This window comes from Scomber scombrus, chromosome 10 (genome assembly GCF_963691925.1).
Source record: "Scomber scombrus chromosome 10, fScoSco1.1, whole genome shotgun sequence".
NCBI classification, from domain to species: Eukaryota; Metazoa; Chordata; class Actinopteri; order Scombriformes; family Scombridae; genus Scomber; species Scomber scombrus.
Window position 1 is genome coordinate 19,626,155 of NC_084979.1, and position 25,674 is coordinate 19,651,828.

At 40.4% G+C, this 25,674-nt stretch overlaps 1 protein-coding gene across 2 annotated transcripts; it reads left to right on the forward strand.

Moving 5' to 3' along the window:
* The first annotated feature begins 1,468 nt into the window (after nt 1–1,468).
* Nucleotides 1,469–24,454, forward strand: dnah12 (dynein, axonemal, heavy chain 12). 2 transcript variants are annotated; one of them, XM_062426400.1, is made up of 73 exons: nt 1,469–1,686; nt 2,260–2,347; nt 2,441–2,467; nt 2,568–2,757; nt 2,851–2,917; nt 3,005–3,163; nt 3,290–3,485; nt 3,734–3,922; nt 4,245–4,398; nt 4,486–4,577; nt 4,682–4,860; nt 4,945–5,080; nt 5,181–5,306; nt 5,394–5,528; nt 6,267–6,460; nt 6,540–6,783; nt 6,886–7,071; nt 7,177–7,377; nt 7,482–7,676; nt 7,810–7,931; nt 8,026–8,161; nt 8,244–8,390; nt 8,569–8,688; nt 8,834–8,990; nt 9,077–9,249; nt 9,803–9,955; nt 10,050–10,289; nt 10,499–10,744; nt 10,866–10,985; nt 11,099–11,208; nt 11,358–11,541; nt 11,668–11,808; nt 11,926–12,009; nt 12,169–12,357; nt 12,497–12,616; nt 12,710–12,898; nt 12,976–13,127; nt 13,284–13,422; nt 13,550–13,716; nt 13,820–14,075; nt 14,206–14,502; nt 14,712–14,890; nt 15,117–15,309; nt 15,464–15,625; nt 15,739–15,933; nt 16,264–16,397; nt 16,484–16,646; nt 16,746–16,826; nt 16,921–17,097; nt 17,200–17,331; nt 17,443–17,532; nt 17,620–17,760; nt 17,845–18,086; nt 18,170–18,317; nt 18,423–18,568; nt 18,729–18,943; nt 19,038–19,230; nt 19,322–19,514; nt 19,603–19,775; nt 20,498–20,638; nt 20,781–20,939; nt 21,018–21,313; nt 21,395–21,648; nt 21,765–21,905; nt 22,030–22,167; nt 22,248–22,481; nt 22,573–22,761; nt 23,025–23,128; nt 23,225–23,429; nt 23,544–23,681; nt 23,790–23,881; nt 23,990–24,057; nt 24,261–24,454. In XM_062426400.1, the coding sequence occupies exons 1-73, from the start codon at nt 1,469–1,471 to the stop codon at nt 24,452–24,454; spliced, it is 11,928 nt and encodes a 3,975-aa protein (XP_062282384.1). The 2 variants fall into 2 exon arrangements, with proteins under 2 accessions (XP_062282384.1, XP_062282385.1); XM_062426401.1 differs by lacking the exon at nt 2,441–2,467.
* The last annotated feature ends 1,220 nt before the right edge of the window (nt 24,455–25,674 follow it).

Below are 25,674 nucleotides of genomic sequence, written 5' to 3' on the forward strand. Positions count from 1 at the left end.
TATACAAATGTAATTAATTTGCGAGTCTGTCTGTTAGAGATGGGACAAACACTTATGCTACAGGTTCAAATGGTTTTATTTAAACATATTTAATGTACTTTGGATAGTTCTGTCATTATTATTGTCTTTCCCTCAGGGTTCATTAACTATCTTAGAGTCTTCTCTGTAGAGATCTATGATTGTTTATTCTGAACCATTATTATAGTAGACCACTTTACTATGTATGAATATTTCTTGTTGTAATTTTCGTTATCTAGTGAAATGTGTAACTGAGCAGGGGGTTTGAACACTTCCAGGGCATTGTATGTCATATTCTCATTAGGAGCTGAGCCCCCCTAAATGTCTGATCCTAGAATCGCCCCCGGCTTCAACAGATTCAATAGCTTACATGTGTCAGAGGAAACATATGTATTAAGAGGAACTAAAGGGACCTCCACTGGTGGAATCATGAAAGTCATGAAGTCCAAACTGTAGATTGCTGCAGCAGCAGAGGGATTTAAAATCACTGTCTGTACATATTAATCCCTGCTTCTCAAAGGAAGAAAGGGAAAGGATACATTCCATTATTATAACAACTTTACACACATAAGAATTGTGTTTAAGTTTAAATTAAAAGCTTGACAAAAAGAAAATAGCTTTTCTATTCTATTAACACTGTCTGAGCATCATTTAGAAACTCTGTTTGTGTGACTTGGCTACATGTCTTGCACATATTTTCCAGTTTGTGTAAAACAATAAATATATATAAAACTGGATTTTCTAAGTTAATGCAAAAAGGCATACCACACATAACACTTTTTTCTAGATTTTAGCATCTAGAAGTTAAGTATAATATATTAATGTAAATTATGTGACATAAAATAGACAATAAATACACACAAGAATACACATTATATTAACTGTATTTCTTGTTTATTTTATATTGGGGTTTTTATATTTTTATATTTCAGGCAACAAACCAGCTTTCATCAGCGTGTAGTTAGAGGAGGCAGTATTTGTCATGACCCTACCCACTCTGCCTCTGATTGGCTTACTCTGATATCCAAAGTTTAACCAATCACACTCCTCATGTCTTGAGTAGTGGCCGATCAGAGGCAGAGTAGGGCGACTCCTATGGAAAGAAATTGGCATACAGGAGAATTTAACATGACAACAAGCCCCGCCTCGCTTCACTGTTTGCTGTTTCTATGGAAACGACGCTGTTAACTTGTTTCCAAAGTCCCTTCACAGGTGAAACTGAGTAACTTTGGCTATTAGCGAACTAACGAAACCAAGAGGATATTGTATGAACAAAAAGGTAAACGGCATTTATCCAGTTGGTATTTATTGCAGTTATCTTTTGAAATAATTATTTCGACGACATTAACGTCAGTTTGTAAATTGTATTGGAAGTTAGCCAAGCGTTGAAGTACAGGAGTTGTAACGTAGTCTCAAGTTCTTCTTTTTTTTCAGCGGTTTATTGCCAGAAATGGCGACCTCTCCCGAAGTTTTCAAAGCCTCAGCGGTGAAGGGCATGTCAGAGTATACAACCCTGCCCCCGATTGAAGGCGCGCAGCAGCAGCAGCAGCAGGGAGAGGACGGACAGGCCGCAGCAGCAAAGGAGCACAGGATAACGTTAACGGTTCACAAGAGGCTGCTGAGGCACAGGAGGAGTAAAGTGCAACAAGAGCAACTCCACAGAATATTGTATGTTTTCAGCTCAGCAGCTTATGGCAGCTCATTTGTCAGTACCTTAATGATAGCCACATCTCAGTCCCCTCAGCTGTTTTTCTTCTTGTTCCCACAGTTGAATGTTTTCCCATTTATGTGCTGAAAGTGGGAAGTTTTTCTGCACTCATTGAAAATCCAATTTTAGGGGGTGTATGCCTTTGAGCATGATTTATAACATCACACCTGTTTGGAAGTCAACCCTGGTCCAATATTCAATTTAGTGTGATGTGGGAATGTGAAGCCTCCAGTGCAAATACACTGATAATTTGTTGTATAGGGAAGTAGGACACATTTTGTGTCCAGCAGTTAAATATTTGAAATGAAAAAAATATTTGCACATTCATATATTCAGGATTTTTTTAATGAGGGAGAAGGAGTGGATATACATTTTAGGAATATAATGAGGTAATTATGTATTTTTTTGTGGAAAAAACACATCAGACACAAATCATTATTCAACATAGAATATTTATCTCAAGTTGGGTTGTTAATCATTGTAGATCATTGGGTTTCCTGCAATGTGACAGTTTGTTGACTGAACTATTACAGGGTGTCTAGAGCAATGGAGGCCTACAGACAAAACCAAGACAGGAGAGCTGTGCAATGCCAGTCACCAGAGCCACAGCTCCCGCTTTCTGTAAGACATAATTCTATCTAAACACACATTTTAAATATTATTATCGAAAAAGTGTACAATATAATGTGGTATGTTTCAAAACTTGCTTTACAGATGCTTAGTGCAGAGCGGAAGCGAAAAGTAAGTTTAGTTTTTGGTATTACATTTGACTTGATAAGAGACTAAATAATATTTCTTTATGTGTAACAGCTGTCATATTTTATTCTGACCTCCTTTATAGATGAACTATGTGTTCTTGAAGCAGTGTGTAGAGAGCCGCCCATTCCCTCCAATCCAGCAGCATTGGTTGGACTCCATAGTTGCCCGAGTCCCACCTAAACTTAAAGAGACACCAAAGACAAATAAACTACTGCAGGAGCTCTGCGTGGAAGTCAGCGAAAACTTCCGCAATGTGATTGTCAAGCATACAGGTATTACCAATTATTTGTACACATATCTATGGTTGCATAGTAGATGTAGACTACAGGTGAATCATGTCTCACTATGCCACATCTACTCATTAGTGGACACAGTATTGAAGAATCCACAAAATGAAGGAACTATCTCTGAAAAACAGACTACCCAACCAAAGTGAGTGTTTACTGTACACAAGAAATTAGCACACAATAACAAAGTACTTGTTAGTCTAGTCTCTCATATATTTATTGTCTTTTGTAGAGTCCTTGATTTCACCCAACCATGGCATGACATCTTTATCAGAAGCCGGAAGATGATACAAACAAATCTGCAAATTCTTCATCCGGTAATGCAGACTGTCTTAGATATTGGCTACTTGACATTTTCTCCACTGGTCCTGGTAGATCTTTCAGGATGCAGGTAAGGAAAGACATAAATAATGCATCACAGCACTGCTAAAATGAGCATATACATGCAGTTAAGATATTTCATGTAAGGATTTGCTCAAGTTGCTTTTTGATCTTATTTTGGCTCCTGTTGGTTCAGGGCTTCAGGACCTGTGGACTGTAAGAGCCTACAGAACAAAATGGCAGTGGAGTGTAAGAGGTCTGAAGAGCGCATTATGAATACCTGGTTTCCAAAAGTCATCCATTTACTAACAAGTAAAGAAACACTGAAGGGAGTTAAAGAGGAGAAATTGGACTCCTTCTATGACTGTGCGTCCACCCTCATTTCCAATCAGGTGGGATTATTTTGATTAGATTTTGACTTGACAGGAGTAAAAAAAAAAAAACTATTTAGAGTTATTTAGATTAATTTGGTTATATCTCATTATTGAAATAAAAAAAGTGATAGTCCTTTATTGTAGTTGACAATTGTTTGGTACTTTACATTATGGAATGTTTTTTTTAAATGTACTTTAACATTCTTTACTTGTTCATTCATTACCAATGTAGACTCATGGACATTTTTTCTTTTCTAAATTCTTAGCTGAAGTCCCTGCTTCAGAAAAATGTAGAGGAGTTTGTCGATCTGTTTGAACCAAGCAATCACCACCGCTTGCCCCTCTTTCGCATGGCCTTGACATTTGATGATGAAAAGATGGAAATTTACCCCACCTTACAAGATCTGGAAGCAGCTGTTTTTGAAATTCTTAATGCCATCACAAATGCACTGCAGGTGAGGTTATGTGTAACAGCTACTTAACAATGGCAACTTTATGCCACATTTTTCATGTGACAATTACTGCAAAGTTTTTGCACACTAGAGAGTCTTATACACTGTCGATCACTAATGTTCACTTTATAACTCATCTACAACAATCTGAGCAATCCTCAGACCATCATCAGGCATAAAAATGTTGAAATTAGCACAAATATAATGTTATCCTGATGAAGGTCCTAAGTACAAGTGATTTACAATGTGCTGATTTTTTTTTTCTTTCACACATTTTTGTAAATGTTTTTGAGCTAGTATTAATATCTATGACACTGATCCACAGAACGTACAGACAGTCCAGTCATGGTTGTCACAGGTCACATCTTCGTTTGTGGATGCCAGGGTGGCTGATCACATCCTTGCCTGGGCTGAGGTCACTGTAAAGGCAGCTGTGTGCAAGAATCTAGAGGAACCTGACAAACATTTCCAGATTTATGGTGATGTTGCATAATCCACTCCCTTCCTATCACCACCCCAATGATTTTAATTTTGATTATTGCTGATTTTTCTGCTTTATATTGTAGTTGACAACTACGACTGGTTAGTCAATGGAACTGCACAGGCTCAAGTGGAGAAGTTCATGGAAGAGGAGCACTCTTTTGAGGAATATACTGAGGTGACAAATCAAGTTTAACTTGTGCTGCATGTGTTATAGACCTATTTTTTCCTTGTTATAAGTGTTTCTCATGACTGCCAATGTGTAATGTGGCTACTTTAAAGCAAGTGGAGGAGTTTCGTGCTCTCTCAAAGCACATTATCAACCTCCCAGCAAAAGCCCACTTCACGATGGTCCATCTGGACTGTGAAGAGTTGAAACAGGGGCTGGCCAACAAAGCCAGAAACTATGCTGAAGTACTTCTCAAGAAAATGATAACCAGCCACCGTGAGCAAAATCTAAAGTGGGTTAATACTTTGCCCCCCCCCCCCTGTTTAAAAGGCTCATATTTTTATGTATGTGTAATTTTTTTTGTGTCTGTTCAAAGGATCTGCTCTGAATTTGAAACCATCAGAGAGAAAGCTATGAAAGTACCAGAGAATACAGTGGACATGACCCAGATGATAGATTACATAACATTCATTAAGACAAAGGGTATTGCACAACTTAATGAAACAATAAAGGTGAGTAACCTGATAAATGGTTTTACCTGTTGTATTTTACACAATTGCATATGTATTGATTTCTTAAAATATCATTTACAACCACATTGTTTTCTGACAGGAAGTGTACTGCAGACTGATCTACCTCCTGGATGTCCACATCATTGAGTCAGAGGATCTAGAGCTGAATTCGACTGTCTTTCTCTGGCCTCAGAAAATCCTCCATGTCTTTGAAATCAATGATGAGGTAATACTCCTGTGTCTTCCTACAACTGTATGTTTTGGTTGTGTTTTTAAGGATGACCTGATTCTGGAGAGTTGTGTATTTTTTCAGGTGATGCAGGGGGCCAAGAAGAAGGGAGAGCAAGAGCTGCTTGCTAAAAGAGAAAGATTGATGGTACAGCTTGAGAAGTTGGGACGCAGGATAGAGGAATTCCCACATTGCTCTGAGATGGATATGATGCAGCAGGTACAGTGTTGTTTGAACTTTCAGATGTCCTTAAAGGAACAGTTCAACATTTTGGGAAATACACATATTAACTTTCTTGTCTGGAGTTAGATGAGAAGGTTGTATAATCTCACATATGTCTGCACATTATGAAGCTACAGTCAGCACTTAGCTGAGTTCAATATAAGACTGGAGGAACAACAAAATACACCTACCACCAACTTGAAAACTCCCTGAAGTCACTGCTTCTGACCATGAAATAATCCCTCACATTATCCACCATAAAACCACTAATTTTGAAAGATTATTTTTTTGTACAGATTAAACTAATTAGTTAATCAGTGAGATTTAGAGGTACTGGAAGGTGGATTTTGTTCACTTCAGACAGAGCCAGGCTAGCTGTTTACCTCTGGTTCCAGTCTTTATGCTAAGCTAAGCTAACAGGCTTGTGGTTCAACACTGCAAGAAAGTAAATGAGCATATTTCCCAAAATGTCAATAATCAACTTTACTTAAGTAACTACGGTATATAGCCATATTAAAATATGACCATGTAAATCAATCTGACATGTTTATTATACTTCACCAACAACACCACATTATCTAGTTTTCTGTTTAATAGCCACCTATTTGGATCATTTGCATAACAATTATGCATAAAAAAGACACTTCAGTGCAGATGGAAAGCCATGTTTTCTGGATCAGAACAAGATCACTGTTCTGTAGGTGTAACTGTTGTTGTCACTTTTTTTTTTTGCAGTATGTGGCGGATGTCAGGACAGTTCAGAAACTTCTCCAAGAGGCTGAGGAGACAATCGACTACATTAACAAAGAAGAGGCCTTTTATGAATGGGAACAAACGTTTTACCCAGAAGTTGAGGTCATCAAAGACAGCATTGAGCCGTACCAGAAGCTTTTCGGATTTATATTGACTTGGCATCGCACAGAGAACAGGTCTGATTTCAGTTTGATGTGTGCTGTGTTTTAATTACAAAATCTGCCCTGATAACCTTTTTATCTTCTCTGTGTATAGATGGATGGATGGTTCCTTCCAGGACCTAAATGGCGAGAGCATGGAAGTAAAAGTGGATGAGTTCTTTAGGGAGATCTTCAAGATGCTGAAGCTTTTCCAACAGAAACAGAACAAGGCCGAGCAAGAAATGGAAAAGATTGCTGGCAAGACTAAGAAAAGAACTGGTGAGGATGATCCAAGCAAGAGGGAGAGTCCTACAGTACTTTTGTGCTCAACTGTAATGGAGCAAATCAAAGAGTTTAAGGTACTTTATGTAACTATTATTTTAAAATGGGCTCATGAATGAAGTATCATCATCTTGTTTGTTGATGCTAAACTATTATGTGGAATTTGCTTGTGTCAACAGGATCATATCCCTGTAGTGTGCATCTTGTGTAATCAAGGCATTAGAGCGCGCCACTGGAACCAGATGTCCGAGATAGTGGGATATGATCTCACTCCTGACTCTGGTACTACACTACGCAAAGTTCTCAAACAAAACCTGGCTCCTTACTTGGAAGAGTTTGAGTCTATCAGTGCTGCGGCTAGTAAAGTGAGAAGTCCTAAAGTGTTGTGTTTGTCTCTACAGCATTTAATATAAACTTCAATACTATGTGCCTTGTTGAATGCTACATATCCCCACTATGTGTCTTTACAGGAGTTTTCCCTGGAGAAGGCTATGCAAACCATGGTGACTATTTGGGACAATGTTTCTTTCCACCATCAACCTTACAGGGAGACTGGAGTGTCCATCCTGACTGCTTTGGATGAGATTCAGACAATGCTAGATGACCAAATTGTGAAGACTCAGACTATGAGGGGCTCACCGTTCATCAAACCCTTCGAAAATGAGATCAAAGTTAGTTTTAAGTGCACAATTTGCATACACGTTGTACCAGTTGGTGAGGATTTGTTGTTTTATGGCAAGTCCTGCAGAAATTTAAGTCTGTTCTGTGATCTCAGCTATGGGAGGAGCGTCTACTTCGTATCCAGGAAACCATAGATGAGTGGCTGAAGGTGCAGTCCCAGTGGCTTTACCTGGAGCCCATCTTCTCATCCCAGGACATCATGCAGCAGATCCCGGAGGAGGGACGACTCTTCCAAACTGTAGACAAAAACTGGAAAGAGGTCATGAGGCACTGCGTTAAGGACCCTAAGGTAGTTGTCAGCAAAGCTTTATGGTTACCATATGACTTCTGGTCCACAGGTGAAAATGTGTTTGTAAAGTACTCTGAAAAAATAAATTATGAAAGATAGACTGTTTGAGTAAACTGATGATCTGTAACTGTAGATTTTGCCAGCGACCTCATTGCCTGGTTTGCTAGAGAAACTGAAAGATTCGAACATCCTCCTTGATAGCATCATGAAAGGACTGAATGCTTATCTGGAAAAGAAGCGTCTCTTTTTTCCAAGGTAAACAAAACAATTTAGCAGTGTCTGTTTCGTCCAGTTCTTTGTTAATAACACATATTTTGATACCTGCTATGCTGCCACTTGTCGCTGCCAGGTTCTTCTTTTTGTCCAATGATGAAATGTTGGAGATTCTGTCCGAGACCAAGGACCCACTGCGGGTACAGCCCCATCTAAAGAAGTGCTTTGAGGGTATTTCGAAACTAGACTTCCTACCCAATCTGGATATCCAGGTAACTCAGTCACATGTATTGCTATTGTTACATAATCGAATGGTTTGTGGCTTTTACAAAACTGCATACCATTGTTGCCCAGGCCATGTATAGTAGTGAAGGGGAGCGTGTTCAGCTAATCCAGCACATCTCCACATCTGAAGCCAAAGGAGCTGTGGAGAAGTGGCTGGTGCAGGTGGAGGATTTGATGATTCGCAGTGTCAGAGATGTAGTGGCCCGTTCCAGGGTGGTGAGTTCACCGTTCACCATACCTTAAGTAATACACAGATTTCTGATTATTTAAATTTAATTTAATCAGGTTGTACATAGATCATACGCTGCATCTGAACCATTTGAGGTTCTTCTTATGTGTGAGTATAAATGTGAGTTGGTGAAAGCTGAGTGTTTGAGTGTGGTTGTACTGGCAGGCCTATGCTGAGACCCCGCGGAGCCAGTGGGTCAGGGAATGGCCTGGGCAGGTGGTGCTCTGTACCTCTCAGATTTTCTGGACCTCGGAGGTGCATGAAGCCATCAGGGCAGGGGCCGATGTAGGTTTTTAACTATCTAGTAAAGATTTTGTGATGTGATTTTCTCCCTTTTGACTGACCTAATTTTTTCTTTTGATGAACATATCACCTTAACAGTATCACCTTGGGAAAAATGAAAAAAGTAACTGTGCTTCTTACCCTGTAGGGTTTAAAGAACTACTATCAGCAACTCCAGAAACAGCTGAATGACATTGTGGAGCTGGTAAGGGGGAAACTGCCAAAACAAACACGGACCACTTTGGGAGCGCTGGTCACAATTGATGTCCATGCCAGGGATGTGGTCATAGAGCTAATTGAGAAAGGTACTTCATACCTTTGCTTCAGAAACAGCACCCAGAAAAAACATTTAAAGTTTGAAAAAACTAATAATTAGTCTCTTTTATAACAGGTGTATCAAATGATTCAGACTTCCAATGGTTAGCCCAGCTTCGTTACTACTGGAGCAATGACAATGTTCGTGTTCGCATAATTAACTGTGATGTTAAGTACGCCTATGAGTACCTGGGAAACTCACCACGTCTGGTCATCACCCCACTGACTGACAGATGCTACAGGACCCTGGTAAAATAACTGAAAAATAACCTGCTTAAAGCTAGGGTATGTAGTGTTGTAAAGCTAGCAAGAGAGCTAGCAAGATTTGAAAATATCACCTCCTCCTGCCTCCTCTAAGTTCCACCCCGCTGCTCCCCCTCCCGTCAGTGAGTCTGTCCAAGCCACGCCCCACCAACTCTGTAGTCTGTAGTTCTGCAGAGAAGTGTGCTGTTTTTTTCCGGCAACAGCGACAGGTGAAGACTGCACGCGCAAAGTAGGCAGGGATAGAGGGGGGCGGATGCAGAACTAGACATAAAGGCACCTGATTGGTTTTTGCTTTTCGGTGCGAAGAGCATGGATTGCTCGGAGTTTTATCAGTCCTGTGGCTGTCACAGAGGTCTGTTTTTTTCCGTTCCTTTTTCTAAAGTCATAATGTATTGATACCTATGATAATAGAAGGACCATTTCACCCAGTATAACAAAAAGTGCTTCTGAACAACATAACATACCCTACCTTTAAACAAGAATACACGTCACTTTCTTATTGGAATACTGCTCAGAGATCAGATTCTTACTGTTACAGATTGGGGCGTTCTACCTGAATTTGGGTGGTGCACCTGAGGGTCCAGCTGGAACAGGAAAGACAGAAACCACCAAGGATTTAGCCAAAGCTCTAGCTGTGCAGTGTGTGGTCTTCAACTGTTCTGATGGACTGGATTACCTCGCCATGGGCAAAGTAAATGTCACCTTTATATTATTAATTCTAATGCTGTAGTAACAAAATACAAAAATATTACTTAATTGACATGTATTCTGGTGCAATCTCTCAGTTTTTCAAAGGTCTGGCCTCATCTGGTGCATGGGCATGCTTTGATGAGTTCAACCGTATTGAGCTGGAAGTGCTGTCTGTAGTGGCCCAGCAGGTTCTCTGCATCCAAAGGGCCATTGAATTGGATCTGGAGTACTTTGACTTCGAAGGGACCATGCTCAAACTCAACCCCAACTGTTTTGTGTCCATCACAATGAACCCAGGCTATGCAGGACGTTCAGAACTCCCTGATAACCTCAAGGTCTTTACCAGTGATTACAAATAGTATATTATCAGACATTGTGGATTAAGATTGTAAATTATGAAAAATGTTGGCTGTTATATGCAGTGCATTTAAAATGTAAAAAGATTAATTAATTATATGCTGTGTATAACATAATAGAAGGAATGGAAGGAAGCACTGGCTGTAACACATTAACTTATTATTCTTGTGTTTTCTCTGTTCTTCAGGTGTTGTTCCGAACAGTGGCAATGATGGTCCCCAACTATGCACTTATAGCAGAGATCTCTCTATATTCATATGGATTCCTCAATGCCAAACCACTGTCAGTAAAGATTGTGATGACCTACAGGCTCTGTTCAGAGCAGCTCTCCTCTCAATCCCATTATGATTACGGCATGAGGGCTGTCAAAGCTGTACTTGTGGCTGCAGGAAACCTCAAGCTTAAGTTTCCTGATGAGAATGAGGACATACTGGTATTTTTGCTGAAATGAATGCATTTGCTCAACATTAGTCTATAGAGTATGTTTTGATTGTGAACTTCCCTGGTTTGTCAATTCATTTGCAGTATTTGTACATTATGATTTTTTTCCACAGCTCCTGAGGTCCATAAAGGATGTTAATGAGCCCAAGTTTCTCTCTCATGATATTCCTCTGTTCAATGGAATCACTAGTGATTTGTTCCCAGGCATCTCCCTTTCTGAAGCTGACTATCAGGTCAGATATGCTGATGTTATTACTTATTCGTTTGTCCTTAATTTAACAATGCCTGCATATTGTTTAATATTGTTCTGTATATTACAATCTGTGTTTTTTCATATCTTTGGCAGCTGTTCCTGGAGGCTGCTACAGAGTGCTGTAAAAATCACAATGTACAGCCAACACAGGTCTTCTTACAGAAGATGATCCAGACTTATGAGATGATGATAGTCAGACATGGGTATTTTATATTTCAATTTCCATGTTACCATATGTTGATATCTTGCATGCCATGTCTCCAGTTATACAGTATTTCACATGATTGGGACATCGCATGAAGTGGATATGTGAAACACAGTATTGCATCAAAATACTCTTTTTTTATATCAGGTTCATGATGGTGGGAGAGCCTTTTGCAGGGAAGACCAAAGTGCTTCACATTCTAGCTGACACTCTGACTCTCATGAATGAGAGAGGGTGTGATGAGGTGGAAAAAATCATCTTCAGAACATTGAACCCAAAGTCCATCACCATGGGACAGCTTTTTGGACAGTTTGATTTGGTTTCCCATGAGGTAGGCCTGTGCCTTGGATCCTCATGTATGAATACTGTATTGCAGATCCTCTTGTTAAACCTGGGACAACACATGGCAGTTTCTTCCTCTTTTCACTCTCTTCTTCTCATGTGTCCTCATTATTAGTGGACAGATGGGATTGTGGCCAACACATTTCGAGAGTTTGCATCGGCTGAGACACCAGACCGTAAATGGGTGGTGTTTGATGGTCCCATAGATACACTATGGATTGAGAGCATGAACACTGTGCTGGATGACAACAAAAAGGTACATCATACACAGTAAAAATGTTTGATATTGTAATATTTCAGAGTTTTATTACACTATTTATCTGTCGTTGACATACTTGCGTAAGAACTTAATTGCTTTGCTCTTTTTCCACAGTTGTGCCTGATGAGTGGTGAGATTATCCAGATGTCCAATCAGATGAGTCTGATTTTTGAAGCAATGGATCTATCACAGGCCTCAGTAAGTTAGGTTTTTGGAGTAAAATGTCTTAAAATGTAACCAACAATGTGGAATAGATGGTGATGAACATTCAACTAGCCAATGGCAATTAACAACAAATAACAAGCTGTAATCGGACATTATAAAAAGGTCTTGTTTGGTTATTTTCTTCCAATGCAGCCCGCAACAGTCAGTCGATGCGGTATGATCTACATGGAACCATCTCAGTTGGGTTGGGAGCCCTTAGTGATCTCCTGGTTGAACAATCTTCCTGATACTCTGCAAAGCCCGGACAACCGCTCGCTGCTGCTTGAGCTATTCCACTGGCTGCTGCCGCCTGCCCTCAGGATGCTACGTAAAAGCTGCAGAGTAAGTTTTCTGGGGTAAGGCCCCAGAACAATCGAGACAAAAATATCTATACAAAATGTAGAAGTAGAGGTTTACACTCATTTACAAACACTATAAAGTACAGGTTTTTTGTAATGCTGGATCATGGTTTTGTTTACAGGAAGTCGTTTCCACTAGCAACAGTAATACAGCGGTGTCCTTATGTCGATTGTTTGAGATGCTGCTCACTGAACCTCTTAAAATGGAGCCCGGGAACAAAAATATTCGCACCTGGATTATGGTAAGAGGGCTTAACCATTATATCCTTTTCAATAATATAATATCCAGTTTTTTTTTATACAATACCTCCCCTTCTCTTTCTTCATGATTGCAGGCAGCCTTTGCATTCTCCCTGGTGTGGTCTGTGGGTGGCAGCTGTGATTCAGACAGCAGAGAGAAGTTTAGTGAGTTCTTCAGAGTGACTGTGTCAGGAAAGACACATGAACAACCAATCCCTGACACTGTGGGGAAATGGGAGTGTCCAATGGATGAGAAAGGACTGGTGTATGACTATTACTATGAGGTAATGTGCGATTATGTCACTCAGAGGTATTTCACTTGTGTTTAAATCAGTAAATCACAATGTAATCTCTTGTACAGTTTAAAGGAAAAGGCAAATGGGTTCACTGGAATGATGCCATCAAAAATGTCAACCTGGGGGACAAAAATACCAAAGTGCAAGAGATCATTGTTCCTACCATTGACACTGTTCGCTACACCTACCTCATGGACCTCTGCATCAGCTACGGAGTGTTAGTATTCTAAGGGGTGACAGTGGCATTGATAGACACAAATGTTAAAAGTGATTATTAATTAAATTATTGTCTGACTTCTAAAATAGATTTCTAATTCTAATGTTAACAAAATGTATTTTTCGCTAGACATTGATTTTCTGTTTTTCTGCTCAGGCCTTTACTATTTGTTGGTCCTACTGGTACTGGGAAGTCAGTGTATGTGAAGGAGAAGTTGATGAACAATCTAGACAAAGACCGCTATCTGCCGTTCTTCATCAATTTTTCAGCCCGCACTAGTGCCAACCAGACCCAGGTCAGCATATAGCAGTCATGGATTTAAGAGTGTCCATGCAGGAATTTTGAATGACAATCTAAACAAACAAGACAAGATAATAAAAATAATTTTCCTTTTTTCATTCTGTATATTTTGCGTCTTCCAGAATATCATCATGTCCAGGTTAGATAAGAGAAGGAAGGGAGTGTTTGGGCCCCCCGTAGGAAAGACGTGTATCATCTTTGTAGATGACATGAACATGCCTGCACTGGAACAGTTTGGAGCGCAGCCTCCTGTGGAGCTTCTGCGGCAGTATATGGACCATGGAAACTGGTATGAACCATCCATTATAGATGCCAATTTAACATCAAAACAAGAGAGACTGCATCAGAGAGACATAAGCCATTGTAAACAATCAGTTGTTGTGCTGTGGCAGGTACGATCTGAAGGATACATCCAAGATCACCCTGGTTGACCTCCAGTTCATCTCAGCTATGGGTCCCCCTGGTGGTGGGAGAAATGCTGTGACTTCTCGCTTCCTGCGACACTTCAACATTTTTAGTATCAATGCCTTCAGTGATGACACCATGGTTCGCATCTTCTCCAGTGTGGTGGCTTTCTATCTCAAAAACAATGCATTCCCGCCAGAATGTTTCACTGTTGGCAACCAAATAGTGACAGCTACAATGGAAGTGAGTCCCTTAAAGACCCATAGAGATATCAGAACATAATCAAGATAAATACATTCTTTTGTGTGTCAAAAGCTCTTATCAATCATGTGTCTTCTCCGTTGCTTTCGGATTTTATGCTTTTAATTTTTAGGTGTATAAGAAAGCAATGGATAACTTGCTTCCTACTCCAGCCAAGTCTCACTACACCTTCAACCTGCGGGACTTCTCACGTGTAATCCAAGGTTGCCTGCTGCTGAAGAAGGAGTCTCTGGAAAACAAACGCACTATGATACGCTTGTTTGTTCATGAGGTCTTCCGTGTCTACTATGACCGTCTAGTGGATGACAAAGATCGGGCATGGGTCTTCCAGCTGATGAACTGCATCCTCAAAGATCACTTCAAAGAGCAGTTTGACCAAGTGTTTGATCACCTGAAAAAAGGCAGTAAAGTAAGCAGAGATTCAGTTATATTTGCTGCAGTATAATGCAGTGTAGGAAAGAAAAGCTGCTTGCCCCTTCTTTACTCTAAATAAGATATGATATATACATTTTTGGATTCAGTTTCTCTTAGCATATGAAACTTCCAAACAGTTTAAAGTTTTTACACCTCGTTGATAAAAAAAATACAAATCTATGTGTTTTGATCTTCCTTTTGTAGTTGGTTGAGGAAGATATGCGAAATCTACTTTTTGGTGACTACATGAACCCTGACCTGGAGGATGATGAGCGTTTGTATGCTGAGGTGCCCTCAATGGACAGCTTTGCTGAGGTTGTGGAGTCGTGTCTTGATGAATACAACCAGATGCACAAGAATCGCATGAATCTCGTCATCTTCCGGTAAATGGCTTTTGTATTATAAAAACAATTCAACTACATACATAAGATGTGGAGTTATTGCACTTAATTAATACTTTTTGTTGTCAGAAGAAAAATTAGATTTTAGACCTAATGTGCAACTAAATGGCTTTAATTTGTATGTATTAAGTTGATAAAATTTGTTTTTTATGTTCAATTCAGTCTTGGAAACTTGATCACCTGATAAGAAAATGTATGCATCTTGTAGCTATGTCCTGGAGCACCTGTCCCGCATCAGCCGTGTGTTGAAGCAGCCAGGAGGTAATGCCCTGCTAGTGGGAGTGGGAGGCAGCGGACGCCAGTCCATAACTCGTCTGGCCACATCTATGGCTCACATGACCATATTCCAGCCTGAGATCTCTAAGAGCTATGGCATGATTGAGTGGAGAGATGACCTCAAGGTCAGTGTTATGGTTTACAACAGACTTCTTGTAATCTTGTATTTTCCTCAAACCACATTGATCTCTGATTGTGATGCTTTTGATTTTCAAATTGTTGTATCAAATTTTAACATAGTCACAATACCTTGTCTACATGCTTCTCCTTATACTACAGATGCTGTTGAAAAATGCTGGGGTGAAAGGTCAGAAGACGGTATTCTTGCTAACTGACACACAAATCAAAGATGAGGCTTTTCTAGAAGATGTGGACAGTGTACTAAACACAGGGGAAGTGCCCAATCTGTTTGCCATAGATGAAAAACAAGAGATCATGGAGGTAGGTTGTTACAAACTATGTATATTCCCTTACAGAGCAATATAAACCTCTTAAAAACAACACCACATGGATTTAAACTTAATATTGCTTTTACTTCATCTCTATTTCTGCAGACAGTGCGACCCATTGCCCAGGCTGGTAATAAGAATTTGGAGTTGAGCCCTTTGACGCTGTTTGCCTTCTTTGTGGCACGCTGTAGGGAGAACCTGCACATTGTTGTGGCCTTCAGTCCCATTGGTGACGCCTTTCGAAATCGCCTGCGGCAGTTTCCATCTCTTATCAACTGCTGTACCATTGACTGGTTCCAGGTACTATACAGGCATTAAAACTGACACTTCTAGTTTGTTTTATATCTTTTGTCAAATAAACTGCTTATACCAGACAGGGAAAATACAAAATTCTGTCTGTGTATGGAACTGCGTGCCAGTCAGTAATCAAGTTGGTCATCTGTGCTCACAACAATAACAGTAACATCACACGGAGAAAAAAGGAGAATTTGTGATACATACAACACCAGTCAAACGTTTGGGCACACTTTCTCATTCAAGGGAATAGAAAAGTGTGTCAGCAGTCTCTCTTTGAATGCTGTTGTCTTTGTCCTTGTCCTCACTATCCTTTTCATCTCTCTGCCCTGACAGCCATGGCCAGAGGAGGCTCTTGAGCGGGTAGCCAACACCTTCCTCGAGACGCTGGAGATGAGTGTAAATGAGAGGCAGGAGGTCATACCCATCTGCAAAACATTCCATAACTCTGCCAAACAGCTCTCACACAGGTATGACATGAGATTATTTATAACCTTTATGTTCAAAGGTGCAGTGCATTTTTGATCCCTTAATTACACTGTTATTGTCTTTGCAGATTCCTCTCTGAGCTAGGTCGGCATAATTATGTGACACCTACATCCTATCTGGAGCTAATTGCCGCGTTCCGTCTGCTGCTCAGTCAGAAAAGAGACACTGTCATGAAGGCAAAACAGAGGTATACCAATGGTCTGGATAAACTAGCCTTCGCTGAATCTCAGGTATATGCAATACCATTTTTACTTGAGTTGCCTTATATTTTCCAGTTTCTTATTAAATGTTCAGTATACCTTAATTTATTGCAACAATCTCTCACATAGGTTGGTGAGATGAAAAAGGAACTGGTAGACTTACAGCCCAAACTGGAACAAGCAAAGATAGATAACACAAAAATGATGAAGGTAAATACATTTCACATCTTCATTCAGCCTTAACATCAACCTAGAATATAACTATTTACATTATATATATATTATTTAATGTGATGACTTTCAGGTGATTGAAGTGGAGTCTGTGGAGGTGGAGGCCAAAAGTAAAGTTGTGCGTGTTGATGAGGAGGCAGCAACAATTAAAGCTAATGCGGCTCAGGCTCTGAAGAATGAGTGTGAGAGTGACTTGGCTGAGGCCATCCCTGCTCTGGAGGCTGCTCTCTCAGCCTTGAACACTTTGAAGGTGAGCATGCTTTAAACTGCACTGCTTCATTGTACCATTTTTTTGCCACACAGACCAGTTTGCAGTTTCAACATTTGAGTAAGTTGAGCTGTTTCATTGCAGCCCTCTGATGTCACAATTGTGAAGTCAATGAAAAATCCCCCTTCAGGGGTGAAGCTGGTAATGTCAGCTGTGTGTGTGATGAAGGACATAAAGCCGGATAAGATAGCCGACCCTGCTGGGACCGGGAAAAAGGTTGGACTGTGGAAAAAATATAACACTGCCAAAGTGTATCATAACAAAACATTTTTACATTGCTAATTATAATAATATCCTGATGAATAGTGTACTTTCTTTATCATCTAGGTTTTTGACTACTGGGGTCCAAGCAAGAAGCTACTGGGTGACATGAACTTCTTACGAGATCTTAAAGAATATGATAAGGACAATATTCCTGTGAGTGTCAGGAAAATAACATTATTATTTAGTTATATTTTAAACTTCCATTTTACTCTGACTATCTCTTTCGTATTTTCACTGCAGGTCCCTGTGATGCAAAAAATCCGTAGTGAGTACATGACTAACCCTGACTTTGACCCCAGCATAGTGGCAAAGGCCTCCTCTGCAGCAGAGGGCCTGTGCAAGTGGATCAAAGCGATGGAGGTGTATGACAGGGTGGCAAAGGTGCAGTGCATCTAGCTTTGCTTTGTTGATACATGCATGCTTTCATACACTTCTTTGTTCTTAACCACTCTCTGTCTCTTTTAGGTTGTGGCTCCAAAGAAAGCCAATCTTGCAGAGGCCCAGGAGTCTCTGGCTGCTACCATGGCCCTGCTGGACCAGAAGAGAGGTGAGCTAAAGGAGGTTGAGGATCGTTTAGCTGCCCTTCAAAAAACCTTCGAGGAGAAGACAGAGGAAAAAGCCCAGCTGGAGTTCCAGGTGGATTTGTGTGCCAGGAAGTTGGAGAGGGCTGAGAAACTCATTGGTGGTCTGGGTGGAGAGAAAACCAGGTGATAAATATTATATGGATTCATGACTTTCTGCAATTAAGAAATTGCAGTGTACCACTAACTGAAAAAGTGTCTGTCTGTAGATGGTCTAAGGCAGCAGATGATCTGCAGAACACGTATGACAACCTGACTGGAGATGTTCTTATCTCCGCTGGTGTCATTGCCTACCTGGGTGCTTTCACTGCTGGCTTCAGACAGGACTGCACCAGGTCATGGACCAAACTCTGCCAAGTAACATTACTTTGGTTCTTTGTTTAAACTTTAATAGTTACTGTCTTTGAATTCAGACATATACTTGCTTCTTACCTTCCTTTTCATGTACTCCAATATCTTTAGTCTAAGAAAATTCCATCATCAGATGACTTCTCTCTAAGTAAGACCCTGGGAGATCCCATTAAGATTAGAGCCTGGAACATCGCAGGCCTTCCCAGTGACTCCTTCTCTATCGACAATGGTGTCATTGTCAGTAATTCACGGAGATGGTGAGTCTGTTGCTGAAATGTATTGGGGTAAAGTTAAATCTCTTCTTACTGAAACATTTCTCAGTAATATACATGTGTTGCTTAAAGTTGAATAAAACTAGCAGCAAAGTTACAGTTTCAGTTTTTAAAATTAACCTCATGTGTTCTTGTGTTCTTGTAGGCCCTTGATGATTGACCCTCAGGGCCAGGCAAACAAATGGGTAAAGAATTCAGAGAAAGACAATAACCTGAATGTAATCAAGCTGACAGATGGGGACTACATGAGAACGTTGGAAAACTGTATTCAGTTTGGAACACCGTTGCTGCTGGAAAATGTAGGCGAGGAGCTGGACCCCTCGCTGGAACCACTGCTGCTCAAACAAACCTTCAAACAAGGTGCTGGGAATGTGAGATGGCTGCCAAAGAACCATCTGAGATTTTAATTCAAAACTTGTGAAAATTGAGAATTCTGAACTTTTGTTTGACCTAGGTGGTGTGGATTGCATCAGGCTAGGGGAGAGTGTGATTGAGTACTCCTGTGATTTCCGTTTCTACATCACCACTAAGCTGAGGAACCCCCATTATCTACCAGAACTGGCCACCAAGGTGTCCCTGCTCAATTTTATGATTACCCCAGAGGGCTTGGAAGACCAGCTGCTGGGAATTGTGGTTGCTAAAGAGAGGTAGAGGTCATAAAATGGTCATGTTGGTATTCCACTGAAATACCACTTGTCATTTTGGTAGAGCATTGTTTATGCTTCATCTCTTCTACAGGCCAGAGCTGGAAGAGGAGAGAAACGCACTAATTCTGCAGTCAGCTGCAAATAAAAGGCAGCTAAAGGAAATTGAGGACAAGATCTTGGAGACACTCCAGTCATCTGAGGGAAATATCCTGGAGGATGAGAGTGCCATTCAGATTCTAGACTCTGCAAAGATCATGTCCAATGAGATATCTAAAAAACAACAGGTGTGCAATAAGCACAACAATGAAAATCTGGATTGTGAATGAGTTGATATTTGATCAACTAATGTTCAACTGTTTCTGTATTTCTCAGATTGCAGAGAAGACAGAGATTAAAATAGCAGAGTCTAGAGAGGGATACAGAGCCATCGCCAAGCACTCCTCTATCCTGTTCTTCAGCATTGCTGACCTGACTAACATAGACCCAATGTACCAGTACTCCCTCAGCTGGTTTGTCAACCTGTACATAAACTCTATCCAGGACAGGTGAGTAATGCCCACGAGGTTTAATCTGCCATGTCCCAAAAGAAGTAATGCATTAAGACAAATGCAAACTGCCTGGATTTTATGACTGTGCCATATCACGCAGGGATCACACATTTAACAAAGAGGAGGATTGCATAAAATATCTGCACTGACAGAGCCCTGCAGCACACATTTGTACAGCAAATATAGACAGACAGAAACTCACTTTGCTTATTTGGATGTTTTTTTTATCACTGTCAGGCTCAATTATTGTCAGAATTGCTGTCAATGTGAGAAGAGTATTGTGTCATTGCTCATCTTACACCAGGGTTGTGTGTTACACAAGCTTAAATTGGTGTAATTGTCTCAAAATAATCCCTAATGTAATTTAACTTGAGTGATTTTTTAGAAAAATCTAGTACAATCAGCAAGCTAGACGGCAGACATGCACATGATGAACTGCGCAGTGAAAACAACCTTATTTCTATACGGCAGCTTCTATTGGAGGAGATTAAATGTAACATTTTTTGTCATGTGGAGTCAGAGATGCGCCCTCACACGGAAAATATGCATTTTTTTATACTACTGTAACATAACAAGTGTATATTTGACTAAAGTGGAACTATAGTGGCAAATGGAGGGGGAACCCTTTACTCCACCTTTACTTGAGTTTCAGCTAGATTTACTGTAAAATCTGTCCTAACTGTTTAACTGAAGCTTCATATGTTTTGTCTTTTATTCAGTAACAAGTCCAAGATCTTGGAGAGGAGGCTTCGATACCTGATTGATCACTTCACCTTTAACCTGTACTGCAACGTCTGTCGCTCTCTGTTTGAGAAGGACAAACTCCTTTTCTCCTTCCTCCTCTGCTGCAATCTACTCCTGTAAGTGCCGAAGCAGCTTGGTGATATTGACTAACTGACTCAGGCTAGTGGAATCAAATTTAAGCTTTTAACCATTTTCTCATATGAAAATGTTCTGGATGAATTTGATAGTGTGATATATTTTATTGATATTTCCATTTAGGGCAAAAGAAGAGATTGAGTACTCTGACTTCATGTTCTTGTTGACTGGAGGAGTGGGCCTGCAGAACACCATTGCTAACCCCGACCCCAGTTGGCTGCAGGACAAGAGCTGGGATGAGATCTGTAGAGCCAGTGAACTGTCTGGCTTACAGGGATTAAAGTAACAAGCATTATTTACTCAATCATTATTATTTCATTTTGACCAGTGGAGTTAATCAAAGTATTATTTATCCCACAGAGAAGCTTTCATCAAGAGCCCCGAAGACTTCAGGCCTATTTATGACAGCAAAGAACCATGCAACACTCCACTGGTCTCACCATGGTGTGAACAGCTCAATGAGCTGCGGAAGATGATCATTGTTCGTGCTCTCAGGCCTGATAAGATAGTTCCAGCTGTGACTAAATATGTAACTGGCAAACTGGGGAAGAAATTTGTTCAGCCCCCTCCCTTTGACTTGAGTAAGAGCTACCTGGACTCCAACTCCACCACTCCCCTGGTGTTCGTGCTGTCTCCAGGAGCTGATCCAATGGCTAGTAAGTCCACCATTACCACTGTCAATGTTCCATGTAATGCTAATCCTGAAAATCATTAAACATAACAATATCTCTCCACAGGCTTACTGAAGTTTGCCACTGACAAGAACATGAGTGGCACCAAGTTCCAGTCCATCTCTCTTGGACAGGGCCAGGGCCCCATTGCTGCCAAAATGATAGCTACAGCCATGCAGGATGGGACATGGGTGTGTTTGCAGAACTGTCACCTGGCTGTTTCCTGGATGTCCACCCTAGAGAAAATCTGTGAGGACTTAAGTCCTGCAACATGCCACCCAGACTTCCGCCTTTGGCTCACAAGCTACCCCTCATCCAAGGTAAAGCATAGTGCATTTGATTCTGAACGTGTGCATAAATGAACAGCTGTAAGTAAGCTGTAAGATTTAACCTTCATCTAATCATAGTCTTAAAGCAACTTCCTTTCTTTTATCAGTTTCCAGTCACCATCCTGCAGAATGGGGTAAAAATGACAAATGAGCCTCCTACAGGACTTCGACTTAACCTGCTACAGTCTTACTTGTCAGATCCTGTTTCTGACCAAAATTTCTTTAATAACTGCCCCAATAAGGAGCTGGTGAGTCAGGGAGAAACTTATTTACATTGTGTATGTCTTACGCATTTCCATATATCTATTTAAACAAGTATCAAATGTCGTAAATTCTCTCCAGCTAACTCTAACTCTTGGATTTCTACACTAGATTTGGGAGAAGCTCCTGTACGGACTGTGCTTCTTCCATGCTCTTGTTCAGGAGAGGAAGAAGTTTGGTCCACTGGGCTGGAATATCCCGTATGGATTCAATGAGTCTGACCTACGTATAAGCATCAGACAACTCCAGGTATTCATTCAGAATTACAGCAGTCAATCTCCTACCATCACCAAGAATCTGAAGTGCATTTAATTTAATTTCCTCTTTAGCTGTTTGTGAATGAATATGATGAGGTGCCCTTTGAGGCCGTAACGTACCTGACCGGGGAGTGCAACTATGGTGGCCGTGTGACAGATGACTGGGATAGGCGGCTCCTGATGACCATGTTAGCTGACTTCTACAACAAGGACGTCATCGAGAAACCTCGCTACCCTTTCTCACCCAGCGGCGAATACTTTGCCCCACCTAAATCTATCTATGAGGATTACATTGAATTTATCAAGGTGAAACCACTTGAGATAACACACATCAAAAGGATTAAGATGTACATTTGTTTTTTCTTCGTAATGACTCATGTCCTTTATCGTATTCTAGGAACTTCCATTCAGCCAGCACCCAGAGGTGTTTGGGATGCATGAAAATGTAGACATTTCTAAGGATCTGCAGCAGAACAAACTGATGTTTGACTCACTGATACTTACCCAGGGAGGAGGAGCTAAGGGAGGAGCTAGCTCCGGGAGTGATAATACCCTGTATGACATAGCAAATGACATCCTGACTAAGGTATAAGCTGATCAAACCTCATCATTTAGCAATTCTTAAGACTGTTATTTTAGCTGTAGCATATTATAAGGTATAAGATTAGTATTATTAGTAGTATTAGTATTAGCTGTGTTATTAGATCTTAGAACCCATTTAAAAAAGATTGGATTTCATGTTTTGGAAGAAAATACAGCATCAGTTAAAGTGTATCTTTTCCATAAAGTAGAAATTTGTGTTGATGTTTCCTTTACCTTGATTATAACCTGTATGCCCTTTCTCCCCAGCTTCCACCTAATTTTGACATAGAAGCAGCTCTCTCGAAGTTCCCAGTGCTCTACGAGGAGAGCATGAACACTGTGCTCGTCCAAGAGATGGAGCGCTACAACACGTATGGACAAACAGCTCAGTGTAGAACTTGAAAAATCAACATCAAACATCATAACTTATCTTATATGACTGTAATGCTGTTTCTTCTGTCTTTTAGGCTTTTCAGTACGATCCGTATAAGTCTACAGAACCTGCTGAAGGCTATCAAGGGTTTGGTGGTGATGGATGCAGAGCTGGAGGCAGTTGCAGGCAGTGTGATAGTGGGCAAGGTCCCAGAGAAATGGGCCAAGCGCTCTTACCCCAGCCTTAAGCCCTTGGGCAGCTACATTACAGACTTTCTCTCAAGGCTCAAGTTTTTGCAGGTGAGACTACTTATTGTAAAAAAATGTCTTGTATGTCTTAAATATGATTACTTTTATGGGAGCTTTGTTGAGTTTTTCACTCCGCTTGTACTTTTACTTTGTGTGTTTTTGTAGGATTGGTATGACACCAATAAGCCCAACGTGTTCTGGCTGCCTGGCTTCTTCTTCACCCAGGCCTTCCTAACTGGGGCTATGCAGAACTACGCCAGGAAATATCGTGTCCCCATTGATCTACTAGGCTTTGATTTTGAGGTCAAAAGACCGGCTTTGTTCTGCCTTTCTTTCTCCAACTAAGACAACTTCTGATAGCTATTAAAGTATACTCATCTTGCATTTTGTTTTCTTTATTTTATCTCACAGGTCCTTGATATTGATGAGTCGGACACAGCGCCTGAAGATGGTGTTTACATTAATGGATTGTTTCTTGATGGAGCTCGATGGGACAAAGGAAGGTAGATGGTCATATGAGGGTTATTTTTGAATAATGTTTATATCAATAAAAAAGTGAAGTGCAGGGAGACTTGATAAACCTTAACTATTGCCTATCTCTCTATCATCAGTGGAGTTCTGGCTGAGCAGTACCCCAAAGTCCTTTTTGACTTGATGCCCATCATCTGGATTAAGCCCAGTAAATATAACCTTACTTTGTATACTGTTTCCGTATTTATCTGTAGATACACAAGACAAACTAACTGTCAATCATATTTTCAGGTCTTATTTGCATCTCCATGATTGTAAACATGATGCTGTTATTATCTGTAATTATTATTTTCTCAATTTTCTAGACCAATTCCTATTTTCTTTTTATTCTCCTGTTTCTTTGCCATGCAGCTCAAAAGAAGGGCACCAATCAGCCTGAGAAACTCTATGTTTGCCCTATCTACAAGACCAGTGAGAGGAAGGGCACCCTCTCTACTACAGGCCACTCCACCAATTTTGTAATTTCCATGATCTTGCCCACTGGCAAGCGCCCTCAACACTGGATCAAACGTGGTGTGGCCACGCTCTGTCAGCTCGATGACTGAGATCAGACAGCACGCTGTTGAAGACTCAAGCAGTTTACTGTGACCCATCAAACAGTTTGATGTCCTTGTCTGATTCTCTGTTTTCTTAACTATGCAAAATTAAACATAATCACATCTGCTTGTGACCAACTAGGGAGTATGTGCATAGAGCATGGACGTGAACAGCTGTTCCCTATTATTTTAATTCCGGAACAACAACACGAAAAAAAATACTGCACAGGCTTTAAAAAAATAAACAAACTGTAGAAACATATTGCATACAGACTCTTATTTTGTCCCTACACACATTATTTTTTCCCCATCTAGTCCTACAGTACATAATAATCAGCCCAGTGTACAGCAATTACTTTTCAATTACTCCTTCAAAAGGATAAAACTGCCTTATACACTCAAACAATAAAAGCAGCACTGCATGTATGCCTTTTGAGTTTTACACCAGTTCTTATGTCCTTAGTGCACAATTAGTGTTTTTAACAGTAACAGTAACAAGCCAAATGTGAAAAAAATACATGGCTCATAACAAGAACTAGCTAGGAACCCACTTAATGCTGACACTACCAAACTACCTCTAGGTGCCCTTGTTTTTTTTCTCAATGGCCACTTGCCTCCGTTTGTAACCTGCATGGCTGTTGATGCCTCACTGTGAAATAATATTGTCTACACACTTGTGAATATCTCATAATATATTAGTGTATGCTGTATCTGCTGTATTGTTATTTCTTCATACAGTATTATATAGTGGTTGACCAAACAAAACAGTCCAGTAACAATGCCCCAAATGAATGTCAGCAAGAATTATACTAAATAAAAAGGTTTTAAAAAGTAATTACACTATGTGTGGTATAAATACCCAATCAATTATACAATCAAACTGTTGATCAAATCCCAAAAATATATTTTCACATATTTGTTTTGTAACTGGTAGTAAGTACTGTTCTTGCTTGTGTCATTCATGAGTGTGTATCTGAGCTGAATGGTGGCAGTTGTTGCAGAGCTCAGTAGGTCAAAGCTAGACGCAGGCTGGGATAGCCCCGTGATCTGATATTTATGGTAGCACAGATATAAATAGCTGCAGTATGTGTGGTTACTGAGGAAGCCATTGGCTCGACCTGTAAAAGCCACGAGAGGAGCACAGCCCTTTGACTGACGGTAAACATTAGACAATAATTAATAATGCATGTAGCGAAAACCCTAATTGATTAGGCCATTGATGATATATA